The 26,902-nt window shown below is 39.6% G+C and overlaps 1 protein-coding gene across 2 annotated transcripts in view; it reads right to left on the reverse strand.

Annotated features, from left to right (window-relative positions):
* Window positions 1-26,902, reverse strand: part of IQCA1 (IQ motif containing with AAA domain 1) — a 180,339-nt gene that overhangs the window by 141,709 nt on the left and 11,728 nt on the right. For both annotated transcript variants that reach the window (XM_008965692.5, XM_003813118.6), the window contains exons 3-5: window positions 24,764-24,883; window positions 18,372-18,563; window positions 17,202-17,273 (exon numbers count right to left, since the gene is read on the reverse strand). In XM_008965692.5, coding sequence (XP_008963940.1) covers window positions 17,202-17,273; window positions 18,372-18,563; window positions 24,764-24,883 — 384 coding nt within the window. The remainder of the gene's footprint in view (window positions 1-17,201; window positions 17,274-18,371; window positions 18,564-24,763; window positions 24,884-26,902) is intronic.

Here is a 26,902-nt window from a genome sequence, read left to right on the forward strand (position 1 = left end):
GCTGTTAACTTTCTGGGGCAGCTCGCTGTCTTGCTGGAGTGTGCTCTTCGTGGCGCTTTGTTGTTACCAAAGGTGAAGAAGGAGCAGGGTAGACATCTATTCCCAGCAAATGACCATCCTGTGAAATTTCTTGCCATCATCAATGCAGAGATTGATGAGCACCACGGCCCCCCTGGACACCTCAGTGTTCATTAGGAAGCACTTAGAGGCGCGTGTTCGGTCAGATCATTGGGCTCGCCACATGCCCTGGGTCTAATTTTGCACATGGAAGACCTCACGCTGCAGAATGCACCGCTCCTCAGTCGGTTCATTTCAAGATCATGCAAAGAGGGAGGTGTTCTTTAGTTTATTAAAATCAGCCATTTTGTTTCATCATTTCATTTCAGAGTAATATATCTATATTTATGTATCTGTGTTTATACAATATACCTACTCATAAAGATGAACCCAGCAGGAGAAGTGAAAAAAGATAGTACAGATAGCTAGAGCTGATGGTTTGCTTTTGCCCTCTGCTCAGAGTAAAGTTATGGTAAATCTTTATCTCAGATGCAACAATTTTAGTGGGCACAAAATGCTAGATGACGAGTTAGTGGGTGCAGCGCACCAGCATGGCACATGTATACATATGTAACTAACCTGCACAATGTGCACATGTACCCTAAAACTTAAAGTATAATAAAAAAAAAAGAATAAAAAATGTTCTAGCCTGTTAAGCCTAATTTCTAAAAAAATTTTTAGTATATAAAAAAATTGCTTTATTAGGAACTGGGTTATAAGAGGTCTAGTTGTGCTTATAATTAAATAGTGGTGGGCTTTTCATCTGTTACTTTTGTGCACTACTTTCTTTAAAAATATATTAAACACTTTGATGGCATTTATGGTTTGCTAGGCACTATTTTAAGTGGTTGAAAAGTATTAACTCCCTTACTTCTCAACACAGCCTTATGCTACTAGGTAGCATTATTATCTTCATCTTATATACGAGAAAATTGAGGTACACAGAAGTCAAGGAACTTGTCCAGGGTCACACAGCCAGGAAGTGGCTGGGGCTTTGGCCTGAGGCATCTATTTCTGGAGTCTCTGTTCTTACTCTCCATGCTTTGCTGTCTCTCTCTGCTGATAGGTTTCCTCTGACTTAAAAAAAAAAACAACTTATGGGTACTATAGACCATACCTTTATAAAAAATGTGCATTTGTAATTGTAATACTGCTGAACTACCTTGCAAAGAGGTTGGACTATTTACTCTCCCCTCACAAGAAGTGCATGACAATGTCTGTGCTTCTATACCTTGCCAACACTGTAACGTTAACTTTTTTGATCTTTGCTAACTTAAATAGGTAAAAGATGGCAATTTAAGAAGGACTTTTGAATTATGAATGATGTGAGCATCTAAATGCATGATTATAAGCTATTTAAAAAATTAATAGCTAACACTTATGTAGTGCTTACTGCATGCTACTACTGCCAGACACTAGTTTAAATCCCTTACAGACAGCAGTTTCTTTAATGCTTAACACAAATCTATGAGCTAGGAGTTATTACTACCTCCATTTTGCATGTATAGAAACTGTGACACAAAGGGGTCAAGGTGCCAGCCCAAGTTCACACAGCTAGAAAACAGTCGGGTTGGAATCTGAACCCAGGCAGGTTGGCTCCAGGGTTCTTGACGTTAACGGCTTTAATCTGATGCATTAGAGCACTTTGCAATGAGCCCTCATATTAGATAAGTAAACACAGATGTCCTGCCCTAGAATGTAGACAAAAGATTCCTGGGCTCAGGGGACAAACAGGAGGGTAAGGAAGAGAATTATTTTCGTCATTTAGTCTCTGATGATCTGGAGACCTGAGACAAGAATAAAACTGCATCCCAATACAAAGAAAAAACTAAAAATAAAACCAGAGGTTCCCAAGTAACTAGATTGCAAAATCCCACGTAATAGAAAAGAAAATGGTGACTTTTCCTTTTTTTCCCCAAAGCCTCCTAGAGTGGCCTTTTGAAACCACAGATGCTTCCAGGCGTCATTCTTGAAATTCTAATCTCCTCACTCAGGTGTCTGATGGCCCTGAAGACACAGTTGTATAGGACGCACTGCTTGTGTTTGCAAACTTTTTGCTGGTGCAACAACACAAGCTGTGTGCACAGGTAGCACCATTTTTGCCTCCACAATTCCCCCCTGCAGCTTGCTATGGTAGACGCAGGTGAGATTTAAACCCTATGGGCTACTCCAAACCCTTTGCTTTACAGGATCATATTTTTAACAGACTACATTTTCAGTTCATAACTTCAGCAGTATATGATGACAAAGGCCAGGACGTTTTATAGTTTAAACTCAGTTGCACATGTATTTTACACAACAATCTATTTATTTTGAATAGTTTGTGTTTTGTTGCATGAAAAGTTATAGTTGTTGATAGTTTTCCACTGTATGAAATCAGTCAGATATCGTGACAACATACTATAATTTTTCAAGATAACTAATATCAGCCAGCATTCCATAATGGCATATCCTATCCCAAGCTCCAGGCTAGACCATTTTCCTTCAATCTGTCATAAGGGCCTCCTAACAGCATCTCTGTGAAATAGTTAGCACTCTCCTGCCCCTACAGAAGAAGAAACTGAGGCTCACTGGTTAAGTATGTCACTCAAAATCCTTCCATTGGCAAACTGCAGAGCTGGGCTTTGAGCCTAGCTCTGTCTGCCTGGGAAGCGCACACTCCCAACTGTCCCCCAATCCCATGCCTGGTTCTCCCTCAATGCAGGGGAGCAGGCCTTCAAAGCTGGTGCCTGGAAACTCACACTTGTTTCCAAGGTGCTGCTTCCTTCCCAGGACATGTAAGGAACAGCCCTTTTGCATTTAAAAAGTGTAACAAAACAAAAACAAAGCCAAACAAAATCCCACAAATCACCGCAAATGTATTTTTTGAGAATAATATTTTTTTAAATAAAAATAATCAAAGATCATCTGCAGCAAATATGATGAATAATGCACATGACAAAGCTAGACTACATAGTTTCATTTCATTTTGAAATGAAAGTGTGATCATCAAAGAGCATTTCATTTAGATTCTTTGCTCACTTTGGCTTTGACAGCAATTCCCAAAGAGGAACCCCATGTTCTGAGGGCAACAAAAGCACAATTACAATATGCACAGAGCTTTCCCAAACAGAGTCTCGGGAGAGGGCCACACTCATTTGGGCGCCCAAGCTCGTATTTGAGGTTAGTTGTTAATAAGAAAGAAATTGAATGTATTGGCCAAAAAATAATTTAGAATACAGCTTGCTTCACGTTAGAATGGGAAAGTGAACAGGGTTTTACGATGCTTTTAGGATTCAGTAGATGCGTTTAAAAGTGACAGGTCTTCCTCTTTAATAAGTGTTTCCCCAGTGTTCTTTATTATAATGCAAACACTGATAGCTTCAGGGTAACATAAAATATATGATGGTCATGACTGTAGGACAAATTATTTCAAAGGGATCCACAAAATGAAATGTATTACAATCATTAAGTTTCCTTCTACTTGATCCACTCCATTGGCTCTGCCAATTAAAATAACTGCACATAAATTTTTAGAGTGCTATTTATTTTTCTTTGTAGATTTTAGAATATAAATATTTAAAATGACAATATCAAAAAAAATTTATATGACAATGGTAAGAGAAACATTCGGTCAGGAATTGAAGGCATGATGATGTCTCTTGCTCTAATTCTGGTTTCAGTTACTAAATAGTCACTCCTAGAAATATGCCAAGCATCTCCTAAAGATACAAATACGGTTTTGATCAGATAAGTCAATGATTTCTACATTGGTATAGTGCAACAAAATGAAATCATAAAAAATAAATTTTAAAATGAGTAGGTAATATCTTAACCAGTGATATAGTGGAAAATATATTCAATTGCAAACATTTCTTTGATTTAGGGTGATAGATTTTGGATTTTTAAAAATGGTTTCCAGCCAGTGAACAGAAGACAACATTCTTTTAAAAACTGAATCCATATATCTCTCAATGGTGTACAATTTCAATAGAATATGTAATGCCAAGTGAAGACATACTCAAAAAAAAAGCAAACTGAAGAAAGTCACATTGAATACAAAACAGACATTATTCTCTTTATACTATTCAAACTGTGTATTGCTGAAAAAATTAATACAAACTTCATTCATTTGAGCTGAGTACATGTAAACTACAAAGTAACACTAAAATAAAGTTAAAAGCATGTAATTCTATCTTTGCATGGTATCAGTGTAAGCTAGTAAGACTTTAGCATGAACAAACTGTGTTTAGCCATTGCCTAAGTTTCTGGTGTGTGGCACAGCATAAGTGTTCAGTAAATGTAGAGTGAATTAAATAAAATGGAACTCTAATTAAATAGAAGTTGTTGAATCCCAACTGATTCTAAAGTAAAATTTCATGTTAAACTTAGACTGTACTAGATTAAATCTTTTGACTTCTAATTTAATTTTTAAAGTAGAAAACTGGACATAACAATTGTTTTTATCATTACATTCTATATCCATGTGTCTCTTACGGGTGTTGAACAGAGAAATACTGACATATCATCATGTACCTACCTATCCATATACACCAAACAATCTGGAGATCTTAGGGGAAAAATTTATGAAACTCTACTGCCATTTAATATTACTTTTTTTGTTTTGTAAAATGTAATACTATTTATTTAAAAAAATGAATGCATAATAGATATACATATTTTCAGGGTATACGTGATATTTGGATATATTTATGTAATGTGTAATGATCAAATTAGGGTAATTGGACTATCCATCATCTCAAATATTTATCTTTATGCTGGGAACATTCAAATCCTACTCTTTTAGCTATTTAGAAATATACAATTGATTATTGTTAACTATACTCACTTTATTGAACTATTAAACACTAGATCTTATTCCTTCTATAGAACTGTATTTTTCTACCCATTAATCAATCTCTCTTCATTTCCCCTCACCCACCTGCCCTTCCAGTCCTCTGGTAACCACCAATCTATTCTGTATCTTCAGGAGATCCACTTTTTTAGCTCCCACGTACAAGTGAGAATATGTGATTTTTGTTTTTCTGTGCTGGCTTATTTCATTTAACATAATGACCTCCTGTTCCATTCATGTCTGCAAATGACAGGATTTCATTACTTTTTATGGCTGAATAATATTCCATTGTGTATATACATACCACACTTTTCTTTATTCACTTATCTGTTAATAGGCACTTAGGGTGATTCCATATCTTGGCTATTGCGAATAGTGCTGCAACAGGCATGCAAGTGCAGATATCTCTTCGATGTATTGGTCTCCTTTCTTTTTGATATGCACTCAATAGTGAGATTGCTGGATCATACGGTATTAGGTTGGTGCAAAAGTAATTGTGGTGTTTGCCATTACTGTTAATGGTTCTATCAGCCTAATAGTTCTACTTTTAGTCTTCTGAGGAACTTCCATACTGTTTTCCACAGTGGCTAATTTGCATTCCCACCAACAGTGCACAAGCGTTCCTTTTTCTCCACATTCTTGCCGGAATCCATTATTTTTTGTCTTGTTGATAATAATGTATTTTGATTTGATTTTGTATATGGTGAGATATAGGGGTCTGGCTTTAATCTTCTGCATATGGTTATCCAGTTTTTCTAGCATCATTTATTGAAGAGACTGTCCTTTCTCCAGTGTAGGTTCTTGGAGTCTTTGTCGAAAATAAATTGGCTGTAAATGCATGGATTTATTTCAGGGTTTTCAGTTCTGTTCCATTGGTCTGTGTGTCTGTTTTCAGGCCAGTATCATGCTGTTTTGGTTACTACTGTTTTGTAGTATATTTTGAAGTCAGGTGGTGTATGTAATACCTCCAGCTTTGTTCTTTTTGCTCAGGATTGTTTGGGCTATTCAGTGTCTCTTGTGGTTCTATAGGAATTTTAGAATTTTTTTTTTCTATTTTTGTGAAGAATATCATTTTGATAGAGATTGCACTAAATCTGTAAATTTCTTGGGTAGTATTCATATTTTAACAGTATTAATTCTTCCAATCCATGAGCATGGAATATCATTCCATTTTTTGTGTCCTCTCCAATTTTTTCATCAGTGTTTTATAGTTTTCCTTGTAGAAATCTTTCACATCTTTGGTTTAAATTATTCCTAGGTGTTTCATATTTTTTTGTAGCTACTGTAAATGGGATTACTTTTTTGAATTTTTTTAGATTTTTCACTGTTGGCTATAGAAATGCTACGGATTTTTGCATGCTGGTTTGTGACCTGTAACTTTACTGAATTCATTTATAAATTCTCACAGTTTTTTTATGGAGTCTTTAGGTTTTCCTAGCTATAAGATCACATCATCTGCAAAAAAGGCTAATTTGACTTCTTCCTTTCCAATTCTGATGTCTTTGATTTCTCTCTTTTGCCAAATTACTCTGGCTAGGACTTCCAGTATTAGGTTGAATAAAAGTTGTGAGAGTGGGCATCCTTGTCCTGCATGTTTCCTGTTTATTGATTTGTGTATGTTGAACCATTCTTGCATCCCTGGGATGAATCCCATTAGGTCATGGTGAATGATCTTTTTTTTTCCTGATTGTATTTTTTTTTAAATTGTAATTTCCAGGGTATATGTGCAGGATGTGCAGGTTTGTTACATAGGTAAATGTGTGCCATGGTGGTTTGCTGCACCTATCAACCCATCACCTAGGTATGAAGCCCCACATGCATTAGCTATTTTTCTTGATGCTCTCCCTCCACCGGCCCTCCACCTCCAACAGGCCCCAGTGTGTGTTGTTTCCCTCCCTGTGTCCATGTGTTCTCCTTGTTGTGAATGATCTTTTTAAAGCATTGTTGAATTTGGTTTTTTAGTGTTTTGTTGAGGATTTCTCCATCTATGTTCATTGGGGATGTTGGCCGGTAGTTTTCTTTTTTTGTTGTGTCTATGTCTGGCTTTGGTACCAGACCTTATAGAATGAGTTTGAAAGTACAAATGACCCTTGAACAACATGGGGGTTAGGAGTGCTGGTGACACACACAGTAAAAAAATCTACAAATAGCATTTGACTCCCCAAAACTTAACTACTAATAACTGGTTGATCAGATGCCTTACTGATAACATAAACAGTCCATTAACACATATTTTATATATTACATGTATTACATACTGTATTCTTACAATGAAGTAAGCGAGAAAAAAGAAAATGTTATTAAAATCATAAGAAAGAGAAGATTATTTACTGCTCACTAAGTAGAAGTGTATCATCATAAAAGTTTTCATCCTCACTGTCTTCAAATTGAGTAGGCTAAGGAGAAGGAGAAAGAGGAGAGGTTGGTCTTGCTGTCTTAAGGGTGGCAGAGGCAGAAGAAAAATCTGCTTATAAGTGGGCCCATGCAGTCCAAACCTGTGTGGTTCAAGCGTCACCTGGTCTTTTCTTCTCCTTAATTTTTTTTAATAGTTTGAGTAGTATTGGTATTCGTTCTTTAAATGTTTGATGGAATTTGGTAGGGAATCCATCAGGTCCTGGGCTTTTCTTTGATGGGAGGCTTTTTATTATTGATTCAATCTCATTAGTCATCATTGGTCTGTTCAGGTTTTCTGTTTCTTCATGGTTCAATTTTGGTAGGTTGTACATGTCCAGAAATTTATCTGTTTCTTAAAGGCTTTCCAAATTGTTGGTGTACAGTTTTTTTGTCATAGTTTCTAATGATCCTATATATTTCTGTGGTATCGTTGTTAAGTCTCCTCTTAAATGTCTGATTTCCTTTATTTTGGTCTTCTCTCTTTTTTCCTCCTAGTTAGTCTAGCTAAAAGTCTGTTAATTTTGTTATCTTTTCAAAAACTCAACTTTTCGTTTTGTTGATTTGTGTGTGTGTGTGTGTGTGTGTTTTAGTCTCAATTTCATTTATTTCTGCTCTGATCTTTATTTCTTCCCTTTCACTAATTTTGGGTTTGATTTCTCCTTGCTTTTCTAGTACCTTGAGATGCACTATTAGGTTGTTTGAGCTCTTTCTGTTTTTCTGATGTAGGCCTTTATTTGCTATAAACATTTCCCTTAGTGCTGCTTTTGTTATAGCCCATAGATTTTCATATGTTGGTTTCAATTTTCATTTGTTTCAGGAACTTTTAAAATTTTCCTCTTAATTTCTTCATTGACCCATTGGTCATTCAGGAGCATGTTGTTTAATTTCCATGTTTGTATAATTTCCAAGTTTTCTCGTTATTGATTTCTAGTTTTATTCCATTGTCATCAGAAAAAATACTTGATATGATTTCAAATTTTTAAAATTTGTTTTGTGGCCTAACACGTAGTATATTCTGGAGACTATTCCATGTGCTGATGAGCAAAATGTGTATTCTGCAGCAGTTGGGTAAAATATTCTGTAAATGTCAGTTAGGTCCATTTGGTCTAGTGTGTAGCTTAATTCTCATGTTTCTTTGTTGATTTTCTGTCTGGATGATCTGTCCACTACTGAGAATGGGGTGTTGAAGCTACCTACTATTATTGTATTGCAGTATATCTCTCCCTTTAGGTTGATTTAATGTCTGCTTTATATTTGGGTGCTCTGATGTTGGTTTCATATATATTTATAATTATTATATTATCTTGCTGAATTGACCCCTTTATCATTATATAGTAGCCTTTTTGGGTTCTTTTTTTTTTTACAATCCTTGGTTTGTAGTCTTTTTTTTTTTCTTTTTTTTCTTTTTTTTTTTGAGATGGAGTCTTGCTCTGTCACCCAGGCTGGAGTGCAGTGGTGTGATCTCGGCTCACTACAGCCACCACTGCCCAGGTTCAAGCGAGTGTCCTGCCTCAGCCTCTCAAGTAGCTGGGACTACAGGCATCTGCCACCGCATCTGGCTAATTTTTGTATTTTTAGTAGAGGCGGGGTTTCAACATGTTGGCCAAGCTGGTCTTGAACTCCTGACCTCAAATGATCCACGCACCTTGGCCTCCCAAAGTGTTGGGATTACAGGCGTGAGCCACTGCACCCGGCCAGTTTGTAGTCTATTTTATCTAATAGAAGTATACATATTCCTGTCCTTTTTTTCCATTTGCATGGAATATCTTATTCCATTCCTTTCTTTAAGTCCATGTGTGTCTTTATAGGTGAAACTGGCTTCCTGTAGGCAGCATATGGTTGGATCTTTTAATTTTTAAAATCCATTCAGCCACTCTCTATCACTTAATTGGAGAATTTAGTCCATTTACATTAAATGTTATTTTTGATAGGTAAGAATGTACTACTGCCATTTACATTTTTTTTTCTGGTTGTTTGTAATTTCTTCCTTTCTTATACTCTTCCTTTGTGTTTAGGTGATTTTCTCTGGCAATATATTTTAATTAATTGCTTTTTTATTTTTAGTGTATCTATCATAGGTTGTTGCTTTATGGTTATCATGAGGCTTACAACAAGTCATATACGTTATTTTAAAAAGATGAGGACTTACCTTTGATCACAAAGAAAGGCATAGAAACAAAGGAAAAACTAAAACAACTACACTTTATCTCCCCACATTTTGACTTTTTGTTGTCTCAATTTACATCTTTTTATATTACTTGTCTCTTAACAAGCTGCTGTAGTTACTGTTAATTTTGATAGTCTTTTAGTCTTACTAGAGATATGAGTGGATTACACACCACAATTACAGTATTAGAGTAATTTGGCTTTGTCTGTATGCTTACTTTTATCAGTGGCTTTTAGATCTTTAAATGTTTTCTTTCTGCATGTTAGTGTCTTTTTCTTTCAGACTGAAGAACTCCCTTTAGCATTTCTTGTTAGATGGGTCTGGCAGTGATGAATTCCCTCAAATTTTGTTTGTCTGGGAAACACTTTATCTCGTCTTCATGTTTGAAGTTCAGCTTTGTTGCATGCACTATTCTTGGTTGACAGGTTTTTTTTTTTTTTTTCCCTTTCAGAACTTAATAAATATGTTTTTCTACTACCTCCTGGCCTGTATGGTTTCCTTTGAGAAGTCTGTTACCAAACTGGAGCTCCATTATATGTTATTTGCTTCTTTTCTCTTGTTGCTTTTAGAATCCCATTGCTGTCCTTGACTTTTGAGAGTTTATTATATACCTTGGGATAGTCTTATTTGGGTTGAATCTGTTTGGTGATCTCTAACCTTCCTATACTTGGATATTTTTATCTTTCTCTAGGTTTGAAATGTTTTCTGTTATTATTTATTTGAATAAGGCTTCTACCCTTTCTCAACTCTCTCTTGAATACCAATGATTCTTAGACTTGCTCTTCTGAGGTAATTTTCTATATATTGTAGGTATTCTTCATTCCTTTTCATTCTTTTTTTTCCCTCTGACTGTGTATTTTCAAATAGCTTGCCTTCAAGCTGATTCTTTCCTCTGTTTGATCCATTTTGCTGTTAAGAACCTCTAATGTATTTTTCTATCCAGCAAATGTATTTACCAGTTCCAGGATTTGATTTTTAGAAGTTATTTCAATATCTTTGTTAAATTTCTCTGACAAATTTCAAAGTTGCTTTCCTGTGTTATTTTGGAGTTTGCTGAGTTTCCTTAAAATTGCTATTTGGAATTATTGATTTGATGGCACACATGTTGCCATCTCATTAGGGTCAGTCACTGGCTTCTTGCTTTGTCTCATTGAGGAGGTCACATTTCCTGTTTGCTGTTATTTCTTGTTGGTGTATGTCTATGTATTGTCATTGAAGAATTAGTTATTTATTCCAGTCTTTTCTGTTTGGATTGTTTTGGTTTCCTTTTGATATGTTTGCTTAGGGGTTCTTTACAATTTACCTGTTGAATTTCCTTTATTGCTAGGTAACTGCCTCCTTTTCAGTACTGTATGGAACCTTAAGCCCAGGTTTGCATTAGCTCTAGCAAATGTTTGGAGTGATGCCTGGCCCAATGGGGAAGGTCCCAAAGGGGATATCCCTGCTATGCAGGAAGGCTGGCTAGTGGTTTTTGCCCAGGGGACCTGTGGAGCCTGCCTTCTACAGTGTGGTGCTGCTGAACAGCCATTCTGACTTTGCATCTCTTTTGGCCAAGATACAGAGAAGAGTTTTGTGGGCTGGGGATGCTAGTCCTGCCTTTCCCTTTGTCTCTGGCTGCCCTAAAAGGTTTTTATCCTTACAGATACTCATGATGCTTCCTGTAGGGTGAGGCAGGGATAGTTCTCCTGCAAGGAAACTCAAGATGGGGAAGCTGGTTATTTACATTGATCTCACTTTTTCCAGGGTAGAAACCATGAGTCTGGGGGAGATTTTTCCACACATGAGGTGCCCGGCAGATTGCGGGGAGGAGCACTGTGAATATAGAAGTCTGATTTTCTTACTATTGGCTCAGAATTTTTTTACTTCTCTGTGGCCCTGGAGGTCAAGTCATCCTTAAATCTGAGTTATGGGACATTGCTGGTGATAATCTTGGTGCTGGATATTCGTTTTTGATTTTCTGTTGGGGGGAGTGAAGCCAGGTTGCTTCTATTCTGACATTTTGGTGAGCTGGTTTTACTTTTAAATGTGTGTTTTTTTTCTAATTAACAAAGTAAAATTTGACTATTTTAGAAAATGAAGATGATTACGGACAAAAAAGAAATCTCCCAAAGCTCACACATTAAAACATCAGCTTTATTCAGACTTCGCGTATTTTCTTTCTTTCTTTTGTATGTGCATGGATGTGTGTATATACTTAGTTGAAGTCTTTACACTTTAGTTGAAATCTATATACTTTAGAATTATACATATTATATGTATAACTATACGTATCATTCTAGGTAGAATTCTACATATTATACGTATCATTCTAGGTAGAATTCTACATATTATACGTATCATTCTAGGTAGAATTCTACATATTATACGTATCATTCTAGGTAGAATTCTACATATTATACGTATCATTCTAGGTAGAATTCTACATATTATACGTATCATTCTAGGTAGAATTCTACATATTATACGTATCATTCTAGGTAGAATTCTACATATTATACGTATCATTCTAGGTAGAATTCTACATATTATACGTATCATTCTAGGTAGAATTCTACATATTATACGTAGAATTCTAGGTAGAATTCTACATATTATACGTAGAATTCTAGGTAGAATTCTACATATTATACGTATCATTCTAGGTAGAATTCTACATATTATACGTATCATTCTAGGTAGAATTCTACATATTATACGTATCATTCTAGGTAGAATTCTACATATTATACGTATCATTCTAGGTAGAATTCTACATATTATACGTATCATTCTAGGTAGAATTCTACATATTATACGTATCATTCTAGGTAGAATTCTACATATTATACGTATCATTCTAGGTAGAATTCTACATATTATACGTAGAATTCTAGGTAGAATTCTACATATTATACGTAGAATTCTAGGTAGAATTCTACATATTATACGTAGAATTCTAGGTAGAATTCTACATATTATACGTAGAATTCTAGGTAGAATTCTACATATTATACGTAGAATTCTAGGTAGAATTCTACATATTATACGTAGAATTCTAGGTAGAATTCTACATATTATATGTAGAATTCTAAATCCTGAATTTTTTGAGCATTTTCATGTAGTCAAAATTAGTCAGAAACATACTTTTTAATGCTGGCATATCACTACATTATACAGGGACATCATACATTATTTAACATTGTAATTATTTAACTAGATACATACTGTAAGAATACTAAAATAAGTTATTCCCAATTTTTTCGCTATTAAAAAGAACACTGTCAGGAACTTCTATGCACACACATCTCTATTTTTGGTGAGTATCTTAAAACAGAAATATAACTTAAGGATGAAGAATATAAATATCTTAACTATCCTGTGGCAACTTGCCAACTGGCTTTCAGAAAGGCTGAGTCCATTTAACTCCTTGTGTTAAGAATGAGCATCTCATCACTACCTTGTCAATAATTATAATTTTAAAAACTTTTAATATTTTGCTAATAAGACAGACACCACTTACCCCATTTCACTAATTCTAAGATGTACATTTTTCATAGTTTAGCATATCTGAAATTAGGGATGGGTGTGTATTACACTCAAGGTTGTGTTTTGGCTTATTTGGCAGCACTTTTTTTTCTTAATGGCACCTAAAAATAATGATACATCTTACAATTGATGCTATCTTAAAGATTCAATGAAATTACAGTAGAATCTCATGTAATTTTTATTTTGTATTTTTGACCACTAGCTAAGAGCCATGATTTATACAGAACCATTTCAATGTGCGAGTGAACTTTTTAAAACAAATTTAATTGTGGTAAAAGAACATAATATAAAACATACCAGTCTAACTATTTTTCAGTGTGCCATTAAGTAGTGTTAACTATAATCACATTATTGGGCTGTAACAGATCTCTAGAACTTTTTCATCTTGAAAATGGAAACTCTGTACCCATTAAGCAACAACTCCCCTTTTCTCCTTCCCCCAGTCCCTGGCAACCACCACCTACTTTCTGCCCTCATGAGTTTGACTACTTTAGATAGTGCATATAGGTGAAATCATACAGTATTTGTCTTTTTGTGACTAGCTTATTTCACTTAGCATAATGTCCTTCAGGTTTATGCATGTTGCAGCACGTGTCAGAATTTCCTTCTCTTTTATAGCTGAATAATATTCCACCCAGTGAATTTCTAAATCATAAAAATTTATAACAACTTGCAGAAATTGCTGACCCATTGGATTCTGACAGCACACCTAAACAACTAAAAAGCAAAGGACAGGCTGTGTCCCAAGGGGTTCCAATTTCCAAAAACAAATGTTGGCTTATTTTTGAAACACAAAGATCAAACAGAAATTAAGAATGTAGGTGATAAAATCAAGATATTTTTGAAATCATATCTGCTCTTCTGGTGTTATTTCTTATGTTTTTTAAGGCAGTAAGCTTGGATATCACAACTTGAGAGTTTACAAACACAGATATGGTAAGACCATGCCCTTCCACCAGGAAACTAGGCAGTTCCAAGTTTCTGGAACATGGACTTGAATTCTTTCCTCAAGCAAAATAATTATGTGCGAACAACAAAGGCTGTGTGGAGAGGCCATGACTGCAGATGAAGCAATGCAGGATGAGGGGCCAAGGTAAAATGTAAACTATTCTAAAACTAAACGAACTTGCCGTGTCATTTAGAATGTGCCATTATAAAACTGATGAATATTACATGGCAATATCCTGAAAAATTGAACTAAATTATATTTTAGTTATACTTAATACCACTGGCAAAATCTTTTAATTTATTTTAAATCCTAAAATCCCCAAAAAGAAAATTGAATATTTATACAAGAAGACTTAATTAAAATATGGCTTAAATGGTTAGGTTTATGGTTGATCATAGAACAAAAGGATTTAAAGTATCAACCACATAGTGGTGACCACTTTATTTATTTTCCCTGAAAGTGAAAAGAGGAAGGCAGTATTAGAAATTAACACTTAAACCTAAAAAGAAAAGAAGATTAAAAAGAAAACCATATCCTCACATTGGTTAAAATGTCGTATTTGTTTTACTTCTTATGTTATTCTCTGACATTTCTACTGTGTCTGTTGTTATAAATAGACAGAAAAGAATCCTGATTTTTGTCCTACCTGACATATATATTTGTTAAGTACACAGAACTGGCAAAATGTATTTCAAATTGACTATTATTTGACGAAGGTACAATTTTAAAAGCTACAAATTATTTAAGTCATGATTCATGTCTTTTCCCCCTCTGACATAATTTTGAACATGCATTTTATCTGTAATTTTTCAGACATAAAACACATGTTTATTGCAGAAAGATGTAAGCTAAGCAAAAATTAAAAAACAGAATCATGGTGTTCATATTTTACATTTCACAAAATATGTAGAAACTCTAAAACATCACTTCTAAAGATACATAATAGGATATTTTAACTAATTATTTATGGGCACCAATTTCTTACAACTCTAAAGCTATACTAATATGAATATCTGTATATTGTATACTTTGCTCATATTCTTGGCTTTTTTTTTTTTTGTAGCAAAGAAATTCCAAGGGTTGGCACTACTGGGAAAAAAGGTGTGTTTCTCATGAGACAAACTGAACTTAGAAAGGCGGGCAATGAAACCCTCAGTAGCAGTCCCTGAGACTGTACTTGCCCTTGGGTCCCTGCCCAAACTGAGTCTCATCCTTACTGGGTCTCTTTTCTTTCGTTAGCATGGATTTTTAAAAGCGATTTAAGTTTCCTTATGGGCACTGTGCTGTAGGCGGAAACTCCCCCTTCTCAGCCCCCATTCCTTGGTGCCTCCTTCCCGACCTGCGTCGTGATCTGAGGGTTCTTCCTGCCTTATTTGGGGCCCTCCCTTTATTCTTTACAGACATTCTCCTACTAAATCTCTTGCATGCCTAATTCCATGCATGCTCTCACAGGACCCAAACTAACAGAAGGACTTTGAAAATCTTTTCAGCATTTGCTACATGGTTGTTTTATTTACGTTTCTTCTCCATTGGTCAGTTTCGCTATTCATACTTCCCTAGACAGTTTTCTCTGTTCAATATTTTCTATTTTATGACCATAGTTGTTCATGACATCACCTAATAGTTTGTAACCTGCTAGTGCCTGTGGTCACTGTATACTGTGTATATGACTACATATATATATGTCATATATATGTGTGTGTATATATAATATATGTCATGTGTTTGTAAATATACATATACACATACATACATATTTGTCATACATTTGTATTTTCTTCTTTTCTTGATTAGCCTCACCAGGGCTCTGTATGTTATTAGCGTTTTCAAAGACTGAGTCATTGTATTTATCAATGTTCCTGTTTCAACATTTTTACCTGGGCACTGGATGGGGGTATCAAGCCAAGTAGCTCACCAGAACACACCTTAGGTCAATGCTGGAATGAGGCCCCAAAGGGCTTTGTTTCTTTTCTTTTTAAAATTACAATGTCCTTTAATGAAAACTGAGCAGGTCAACAAAGCCCCACTAGGACTGACTCGTCCCCTTCTCTGGTCATAATGAGCTTTGCAAAGAATTGGCTTCAGGGGGTTTGAGAGCTGCCTCCAAGTGCTTAAGGGATTGTCACATGAAAGGGAAAGAGGACACATTCCAAGCTACTGCAGGGACAGAGCCCAGCCTGGCAGTGGGATCTGCAGGAAGGCCAATTGCAGTTCAATGAAAGAGAATGGGCTCCTGTGGGAGGCAGAGGTTCTGTTTTCAGGAGGGGCTTGGGCAGAGGATGAGTCAGCCTTCCTCAGAGGCCATGCACTCGATGAGGCAAAGCATGCAGAAACACCTCTAGCAGCAGACACAGTCTAAGATGGTCCCAGTGACTCCGCCTCCTGGTCTTCTTCCCTCATGTAATCCCTTCCCCTTGAGTGTGGGTGGCCCCTATAACTTGCTTCTAACCAATACGATAGGGCAAAGGTGATGGGATGCCACTTCTGTGATCATTTGCATAAGATTCTGAGCAGCCCCCCTCTCCCTGCTGGCTTAGATGAAGCCAGCTGCCATATGGAGAAGCACACATGGCATGGAGCTGGGGGCTGCCTGCAGCTAACAGCTGGCATGAACTGTGGCCCAGGATCTGATGCCCTACAGGGAACAGAATCCTGCCAGCAACCACACAAGCTTGGAAGCAGGCCCTTCCGCAGTTGATCCTCAGTTGAGACCTCAGCCCTGGCTGACACCTTGACTGCAGCCTTGTGAGATCCGGAGCGGAGGACCTAGTTAAGGTGTACCCAGATTCCTGGCCTTGAGAAACTGTGAGACAACAAATTGGTGTTTTAAGCTACTAAGTTTGTGGTAACATTGTTATGTGACAATAGATAACTAATCCACCTAATCCACCTTTCCATCTCTATGATTCAGTAATCACCAGCACCAGAAAAAAAAAAAAGCCAGCTGTATCAATGCAAACCCACTGTTGTGACCGCCCATCCTAATATAGTGGTGTGCACTGCTGACATCAGACAGGAATAGCAGACTGTGACGGCTCCTAGCCTGTTTCCACATCTACAGCATTCTGCATCTTGCACAGAAATGTGTAAATGGATATAACCCTGATCTCTTCAGATCTCCCTGGGCAGGCTTCTGTACCATATGGGTGACTCCATTCCATTAAATCATTTATTTTTCTTTCTTTCTTCCCTCAAAAACTCTCAGAAGAAGATACAGTCTCACATATTCTATTGTCTTTAAGAAAACCAGATGCTATCTCTTAAAAAAAACTTACCATACCCAGGAAGATCATCTCCTCTTCTCTCAGTTTTTCAGTTTCCTTACATTGATGGAAACGTCGCCAAACCTAAAAACAAATAAATGGTTACTTGTTTAATACATACAAATATAAAGAAAACATGGCTTGCAGTTTCTCCCATATAAACTGCACATCTCAAAATGCCAACTAATCCTAAGCTCTAGGCTGTCCGTGTGTGCTGATGGAATATTTTTTCTTCTGTGATCACAGGCAAAAACATTGTTAAAAAGAATGAACCACAGAACTGACCTATAATTGTTATTAGTGAGATTCCTTTACCTTGGTTTCTTCAAGAGGAACATTCTAGGTAGCAGGAATGTGAGGCTAGATCTAAGGATGGCACTTCATGGTTTTAAAGGAAAAATTTCCAAAGTAATGTGGGGAAATATAGTAACCTCCAAGAAATGTACAACTCAAGCTTTTAACTCAGATGCTACAATTTTATAGTCCCACAGAAACCCAGAAGAAAACAGACTCTTATCCATCCTTCCCCATCACCTTCTCCTATTCCTATTCAGGGAAAATTAGGGACAGAGTCCTCATCTTCTGGCCTAATTTTATGTCCTTATACTTATTTTCTCTGAAACCTAATGCTAGTTTGTATCACATTGCCATCTGCTGTGTTTCCCTGTAAGTAACCCTAGCCTCTATTTGAAAAAAAAAAATGGGGCACAAATCCATGGTGCTTATCTGATAAGGAAAGAAAACCTTACGGATTCCTTCTAGAAGGGACACTGATGTGCTGGTTATTAGTGATGGCTGCTGCATGTTTCTGGAATCTATTAAGGCCTGGTCCCCCTTCTGTAATTATATATCTGTGTGTGAATGTATTCCAAAAATCCATTAAGGATTTATATCCTCACTGCATTTCAGCAACATTCATTTCAACAATTACCAATGGTCTTTAACAATATTTGAATAAAATGCCCTGAGTTTAGTACCTATTTAGAGTAAAAATTTGAAAATATGACCAAGCTTAGTTAATGGTTTCCTCAGGGTAAGTTAATAAATCTTTCTGGAATGTAATCTAGTTCTATTAAGGGTAGGATTTGGGGTTTGAGTTTTGAAGCTCAGCCCCAAAATTGGGATGTATCTTTAGTGTATAAGGCACCTTGTACCCCAACTCCAGGAGCCCTAGGTTTGCACCTTCTGAATGCGGAGTGCAGCAGCCCAGGTATCTGTCACTTTCTTGCCAAGCATCTTGGATTGCTTTGCTCTATATTCTTGCAGATAGATTTGCTTCATGAATAACGCCCTTAGGCGACCTTGCCGTGCCCTCTCAGCAATCTGGATTAATTTAACAGCCTCATCGAAAGGGATACTCTTTACAGGGTATTTCTGCAAAAAAGTCAAGATAAACCAATGTTTGAACATGTTAACCACATCAATTGATCCCAGACACATCACATGCTTACTTCAAACACAATCCTGCTAAGAGTCCCCACGGTTGATCACGAGAGTGAGAACCGCTGAACACTGTTCATTTTTCAAATGAATGATGTATATTTTGATAACATGACATGCTCATGCTGTGATCCCAAATTTAAGGGCCCCCTGACTTTCCTTTATCCTTCTGAACAAAATACTAATTAGCTCCACGATATTTTAGGTTGGCAGCAAATTATACTAAAAATGTCAATAAAATTGATTCAGTAAAACTTGAAATTGCTATCAATATTTCATTAACTTAAGAGGAGAAACAGAGAAATGAAAAACATACCTCTAATATGAGCTTTTAAAATTTAAAATATATGTGAAGTAAAATGCTGATCTTAAAATCAAGTACAGAATGCCCAGTGAATACAACTAATATCGAAATCATTTTGGGGGCATTTAATTTTATATATGAAAAGTCTTCCAGTGTCTATAAACTTGCATCTTAAAACATTCAAACATGATGAGTACTAGTAAAACAGAAAAATCAGGGCTGGTAAGTAAAATGTTGTTTTGGGAGATCTCACATGGTGTATGTGGAGACAAAGTTAGGCGAGGGGCTGTGTCATTTTTTGAGGAAAGAGGGACAAGAACAAAGGGCTCCGGGTGCATGCTGGGGCCTGTGTGGGCTCTGGGTGCAGGTGAGGCCTGTGTGGGCTCCGGGTGCATGCTGGGGCCTGTGTGGGCTCCGGGTGCATGCTGGGGCCTGTCTGGGCTCCGGGTGCATGCTGGGGCCTGTGTGGGCTCTGGGTGCAGGTGAGGCCTGTGTGAGCTCCGGGTGCATGCTGAGGCCTTTATGGGCTCCGGGTGCATGCTGGGGCCTGTGTGGGCTCCGGGTGCATGCTGGGGCCTGTGTGGGCTCCGGGTGCATGCTGGGGCCTGTGTGGGCTCCGGGTGCATGCTGGGGCCTGTGTGGGCTCCGGGTGCATGCTGGGGCCTGTGTGGGCTCCGGGTGCATGCTGGGGCCTGTGTGGGCTCCGGGTGCATGCTGGGGCCTGTGTGGGCTCCGGGTGCATGCTGGGGCCTGTGTGGGCTCCGGGTGCATGCTGGGGCCTGTGTGGGCTCCGGGTGCATGCTGGGGCCTGTGTGGGCTCCGGGTGCATGCTGGGGCCTGTGTGGGCTCCGGGTGCATGCTGGGGCCTGTGTGGGCTCCGGGTGCATGCTGGGGCCTGTGTGGGCTCCAGGTGCAGGTGAGGCCTGTGTGGGCTCCGGGTGCAGGTGAGGCCTGTGTGGGCTCCGGGTGCATGCTGGGGCCTGTGTGGGCTCCGGGTGCATGCTGGGGCCTGTGTGGGCTCCGGGTGCATGCTGGGGCCTGTGTGGGCTCCGGGTGCATGCTGGGGCCTGTGTGGGCTCCGGGTACATGCTGGGGCCTGTGTGGGCTCTGGGTGCATGCTGGGGCCTGTGTGGGCTCTGGGTGCAGGTGAGGCCTGTGTGGGCTCTGGGTGCAGGTGAGGCCTGTGTGGGCTCCGGGTGCATGCTGGGGCCTGTGTGGGCTCCGGGTGCATGCTGGGGCCTGTCTGGGCTCTGGGTGCATGCTGGGGCCTGTGTGGGCTCCGGGTACATGCTGGGGCCTGTGTGGGCTCTGGGTGCAGGTGAGGCCTGTGTGGGCTCTGGGTGCATGCTGGGGCCTGTGTGGGCTCCGGGTGCATGCTGGGGCCTGTGTGGGCTCCGGGTGCATGCTGGGGCCTGTGTGGGCTCCGGGTGCATGCTGGGGCCTGTGTGGGTTCCGGGTGCATGCTGGGGCCTGTGTGGGCTCCGGGTGCATGCTGGGGCCTGTGTGGGCTCCGGGTACATGCTGGGGCCCGTGTGGGTCCGGGTGCATGCTGGGGCCTGTGTGGGCTCTGGGTACATGTTGGGGCCTGTGTGGGCTCTGGGTGCAGGTGAGGCCTGTGTGGGCTCCGGGTGCAGGTGAGGCCTGTGTGGGCTCCGGGTGCATGCTGGGGCCTGTGTGGGCTCCGGGTGCAGCTGAGGCCTGTGTGAACTCTGAGCAGGCTCAATGGGAGGCCCCAGTGCTGTTCCAGAGGCCCCAGAGCAAGGGAACAGGGGCTCATGTGGCCTGGCTTGGGGGGTGTCCATGCATGGATGGAAGCAGAAGGGACAGATCACTGGAGTCAGAAAAGCACCAAAGAGGCCAGGCACAGTGGCTCACACCTGTAATCCCAGCACTTTGGGATGCCGAGGTGGGAGGATTACTTGAGTCCAGGAATTTTAAGACCAGGCTGGGCAAAGCGGCGAGACCCCGTCTCTAAAAAAATTTTTTTTAAATTAGTGGAGTGTTGTGGGACACACCTGCAGTCCCAGCCACTTGGGAAGCTGGGGCGAGAGGATCACTTGAGCCCAGAAATTGGAGGCTACAATAAGCTATGATCATGCCACTGCATTGTGGCTTGGGCAACAGAGTGAGATTCTGTCTCTAAAAAGAATTTAAAAATAAATTTAAAAAGAAAAGCACCAAAGCATAGGTGAAGCCTGTTTCCAGGCCTCAGAGGGCAGCAATGGTTGCCACAGTAGGACAAGGTGAAGGTGCTGAGGCTTCATGTGTGGGGCGCTGTCACCAGGGCCACTGCTGCCAGGATGATCCCTCTTCTGTGCAACAAGGCCAGAGTCGGGGGCACAGGAAGGAGTGAGAAGGAGAGGAAAGGTACATGTATACTGAGAACCTGCAGATGTCAGATGCTTTTTGTATGCATGCTCATCATATTCACAAGAGCAAACTCCAAGGCCGGTGTTACTGTGGCCACTTAAGAGTGAAGAAAACTGAGGATCAAAGAAGTAAGGTAACTTATGCAAGGCCCCGTGGGTAAGAAGAGAAGGAGCCAACTTGAACAGACTGACCGTCTTTCCACTAAGCAACCCACTACCCTTCAACATGGCACAAGGAATATGATTGCTTATGAGGAAGCTCTTTCACATAACAATCCCTCTGAGTTTGTTTTCAGTCAGATTTCACCGCTTCAAATTTGCAGTGAGCACACATTTTCAATAATGCACTTGTCAAGTTAGAGTAGAACGAGTATCATTCTGGCATTAAATGAGATGATGAACTTAGCATACAGTACTCAGCAAACATGAGTTAGTATCGTATTTCTTTCCTTTAGATTCCGGGCTGTCATTCTGAAAATAGTCGTGGCCATTATCAAATAATTCTAAGGGATTTTGAGTAGGGAACTCAACATGTCAAACATTTTTAAGCATTTAAGGAGGCCCACAGTGGATATTAATGTAGGAGATGGACAATAATTTTCATGCATCAAAATTCTTCTTGGGTTATATATATTGTGTGTGCGTCTGTGTGCGTGTGTGTATATATATATACATATACACATATACACATATATACATATGTCTCATAAGACCCCTTTCTTTAAGCTGCTTATATACAGTATATATCCCAAGAATATATTGTGTGTGTGTATATATATATGTGTATATATATGTGTGTGTATATATATGTGTGTATATATGTGTATATATATACAGTATATACCCCAAGAATATATTGTGTGTATATATGTGTATATGTGTGTATATATATATACAGTATATATATATACACACACAGTATATACCCCAAGAAGAATATATACTGTGTGTGTGTGTGTGTGTGTGCGTGTGTATACACACACAGTATATAAGCAGCTTAAAGAAAGGGGTCTTATGAGACACCAAAGGCCATGGGGAAGTCGCAGCAGGGAAGTCCTTGTGGTTTTCTGAGCCCCTGGCACATGTGAAATGAGACTGGGGTGGAGATGAAGTACTTAACCCAGTGGAGGTGATAGGGGCTGGCCAAAGCTGGATGCTGAAGGAACACAGAAGCCTGCCTGCTCTGGAGAACAAATGAAGAGGAACAGTGAGCAGGACAAATGGCAAAGAGGAATTTTTAGGATTTCACTGTAGTGAGTGCAACGTAATCTCCCTTCTCCATTTTCCAACACAAAATCTTTAGTAATTCTGCAGTGCTCATCACTGCTTGGTGCAAAGGGATTCCTTTTGGGGAATGAAGTGTGAGTGCTTAGCCCTGACTGATGCATGGACAGAAAGCACAGACATAGGAGCCCAGTGGTGAAAGGATGGCTAGTTGACCCCCAAGTAAGTTGGCTTTGGAATGGACTTCCAGGAATTCATAATGTAAAAGAAGGGCTAGTAGCTGGGAGCAGGGGCACAGGAAGGAGAGGTCATCTTGAGTTAAATGGGTGCTATGGTTTAAATGTGTCCCACAAACTTCATGTGCTAGAAACTTAGTCCCCAGTGCAACACTGTTGGGATGTGGGACTTTTAAGAGGTGATAAGGTCATGAGGCCTCTGTCCTCAAAATGAATTAATACCGTTATTGGGGGAATAGCTTCCTGCTAAAAGGATGAGCTTACCCCCTTACTTCTTGCTCTCTTACTATGTGATTCCTTCTGCCATGTTATGACACTGCAAGAAGGCCCTTACCAGATGCAACTCCTCAATACTAGACTTCCAAGCCTCCAGAACCATAAGCAAAATAAACTTCTGTTGTCTTTAAATTACCCAGTCTGTGGTATTCTGTTATACCAGCACAAAATGGACAAAGCCAGTATGTCAGGAAAGGTTTCTTGAAGGATGGTGTATCAAGTTAGGCTCCACAGAATGGGTACCATTTTGATGAGCAGGTATGTAAGGGAGAAGAACAAGCCCTCTATCCAGCATGGAACATGCCTATGGGAAATGAGAGACAGCACTGGGCTGGCAAATACGGGGCATGCATTTCACCTCTCTTCTGAGGCAGGCACACAGGGCACTTTTTTCTCCTGCCATCCTCAGCATACACTTGGAATCTTCCTTAACACCATCACCCAGGCTGGCAATACCCAATGAGGGCTATTTGTAGAAAGACTGCAGGTGCTGGTTTACCCTGGGACCCTGGCCTGCAGTTGCAGCCTCAGCATAGTTACTCATAGTGCCCCTTTCACCCAGAGTATCCCAGCTTGAATGGACAAGTGCTGCCTTACAGCTTAGGACATGAAGGCCAGCCAGAAGAGTGAGGCAGTAAGTTACTGAAATGTATAGGCAGATCTGCCATCCTGCCAGAAGGTAGATAGGGCAGTGCCCTGTGGAAAGGGTGGGAAGAAGACTCCCCACCAGTAGGCTGCATGGGGGATGACTGCAAGAATCCAGGAGGTGGTCATGAGAGTCAAGCTAAGACAGCTGTGGAAACAGGAAAAAGATGCAGCTGCACAAATCCTGTGGACAAAGGAGGTATCGGGGCACAGAACTAAATGGATTCTGCTCCTTGCTTCCCAGGAGGGATCTTTATGGATTATTCTTCCCCCAATGACAGTCCATTCAAGGTGATCCAAGTGTCACTCAATGTATTAGTCCGTTTTCACACTGCTGATAAAGACTTACCTGAGACTGGGCAATTTACAAAAGAAAGAGGTTTAATGGACTCACAGTTCCATGTGGCTAGGGAGGCCTCACAATCATGGCAGAAGGTGAAAGGCACATCTCATATGCTGGCAGACAAGACAGTTTGTGCAGGGAAACTCCCCTTTATAAAACCATCAGATCTTGTGAGATTTATTCACTATCACAAGAATGGCACAGGAAAGACCCACCTCCATGATTCAATTACCTCCCACCAGGTTCCTCCCACAACACATGGGAATTGTGGGAGCTACAGTTCAAGATGAGATTTGGGTGGGGACACAGTCAAATCATATCTACTCAACCTGCAATTATAAAAGGCCAATCAGCATTTTTAGAAAGTGTAGTAACTTTCAAGTTCCTAGTAAGTTATGTCAGCACTTAATTATTTTACATGAACAACATTTAGCTTCTGACTTCAGCTAGATGAGTTTGAGATGAAACATTAAACTGCGTTGATAATCAACAGATACTGATTTAAGTAGCAAAACATACATTTTGATCTCAGTGTCTAAGCTCTTGAAAAATAATGATTATATATCACCAAAAGCACGTCCAAAAGTTATGCAACTTCTTATGTACTGTATAACGAGGGAGGGATCATTCTCTCCTTAAACTGAAAATAATCTAAGTGTTGCTCACACAATTAGGAGCAGCAGAAAAAGGAAGTTACACAGATTATGGATTAATGTTTGTTAAAATGATATACAAACCATGTCAGATGTATCTATTCCGCTGTCCGCTAATATCTGAGCAAGAATTTTCTCTCTTCCTTTTATTACTTCCAACTTCTCCTTCAAAAAATACTTGGGTATGGGAATATCTAATTGTTGCTAGAGAAGAGAAAGAATAAAAAAGAATATTTCCGTCACAATGCCAGGACTGGAACTTTATTTAAAATATACAGTAAGGACGTGCACATCAAAGACGCTTGCTTTACTTCCCATTTTCATTTAAGAAAAAAAAAATGAGGCCAGCAGAGTGAAGAGAATTCATTTACTAAAGAGACACAAAGTCAAAAAGAAAATCATAACCATGCCCCTTGCTTTAATCATTACAGAAAAGCATCAAGAGTTCACATCAATTAGGCCTCAATTAACTAATGATTACTTAATAGATTTCTTTAAAGAAATACAATATTACCTCGTTTTACCTAAAATAATGGTTCAAATTGCAGTAGTAAAGTATTAAGCTGTAGAGATCTTTGAATTAAACCTAATAATTTATCATTGGCACCATCGACTATTTGTATGTAGTCACATTTTTTTCTAATAATTTGGTTTTATTTTTACCAAAATTACCCCATTGCAAAAATTATTTACAAAAGTAGTTTGCTTTATTGTGAAACTTGTTTTTATAAAATAAACTTCTATCCTTCATTTGTGCATGTTACCAAATATTTCAAACCAGTGGGGGGTCAGATGAAAATTTATCAGTTCAAATTGAGTAAAAAGGAGTACAGAAGTGCTATTTAAGGATATGGGTATGCCCTTGGCCAATCCCACTGAGAAACATTATCCTAGAATTTCTGTCAGACCTGCCTGGCTGTTTTGACAGGAAAGCAAAGGTCTTTGTTTTCAGAATTGGCTACCTTATTTTTTTTTTCCAATTCTAGGTGTGACTCCCCATAACCTCCCTCCAGCCCAGAGAATTTTGGATAGGCCTTCCCCTAAGTAAACATTTAAGCCTAAGAGGGTATCATTTTTAGGACTTGGTGGGACAGTATCCCCATGACTTCTGGGAGGTGACAATGTCTTTTGAACACCAAACCTTTCTGAGGCTCATGGAGTGCTGGGGGTGACTGGAGAGTGAACTAGCAGAGTCTAGTGGGTGGGTGTGGCCTGAGGAGAGAGGGCAGTAGGAGAAGAATGATGACACTTTGATTTAATGTGATTTTATTTATTAACAAGCACATTCAAGTGTGGTACTTTTATAACTTCGAAGACAAAACCTCATTGTCTTATAGCTCCATCTGGTCCATTTGGTACCACAAAATTATAGTTAGCAGGCAGGCGTGGTGGCTCATGCCTGTAATCCCAGCACTTGGGGAGGCTGAGGCAGGTGGATCACCTGAGGTCAGGAGTTCGAGACCAGCCTGGTCAACATGGTGAAACCCCATCTCTACTAAAAATACAAAAATTAGCCGGGTGTGGTGGCATGCACCTGTAATCCCAGCTACTTGGGAGGCTGAGGCAGGAGAATTGCTTGAACCCAGGAGGCGGAGGTTGCAGTGAGCTGAGCTTGCACCATTGCACTCCAGCCTGGGCAACAACAGCAAAACTCCATCTAAAAAAAAAATATAGTTAGGATTTTGAGGATGAGAAAACAGAGTAACTGAGAATGGAAGAGAAGCGAAGAGAGATATTGGTTGCTCCATCTATGTCCATGATGCGTTTCATGTCCATCCCTGAAACCTTGAGGTTTCTCATTCCCTATGGAGTGGAATCTAGGAAACTTCTGGTGGTAGAGAAAGCCTCTTCCCCACCATATATGTCTCTCTATGAGGTGGGCCCATTAGGAAAGGTTCCTCACGTGGCAGGTTACAGACATAGTCTTCGGACTAAGGGGCAGTTTAAGGAAGGATTTGGGGAACTCATGGAACCAAGAGCAGGAACCCAGCTGGGTGTTTGTCAGTACCAGGGATGTGGCCAAGAATGAAGATGCCTTCAGCCCACCCCAACCAACCATGTGGGATTCAGTGACAGCACATGGTTCAGTCACTATTTCCAGGACTGCTAGGAAACACTGTTGACCGCCCTCTGCACGAAGGCTTCCTGGATGCCATCTGCTCATTTGTCACTGCTCTTGGTGCTTGGTGGCCCCATCCCCACGGCAACAATGGCATGGCCTTT

The sequence above is a fragment of the Pan paniscus genome, chromosome 13 (assembly GCF_029289425.2).
Source record: "Pan paniscus chromosome 13, NHGRI_mPanPan1-v2.0_pri, whole genome shotgun sequence".
Lineage (NCBI taxonomy): Eukaryota > Metazoa > Chordata > Mammalia > Primates > Hominidae > Pan > Pan paniscus.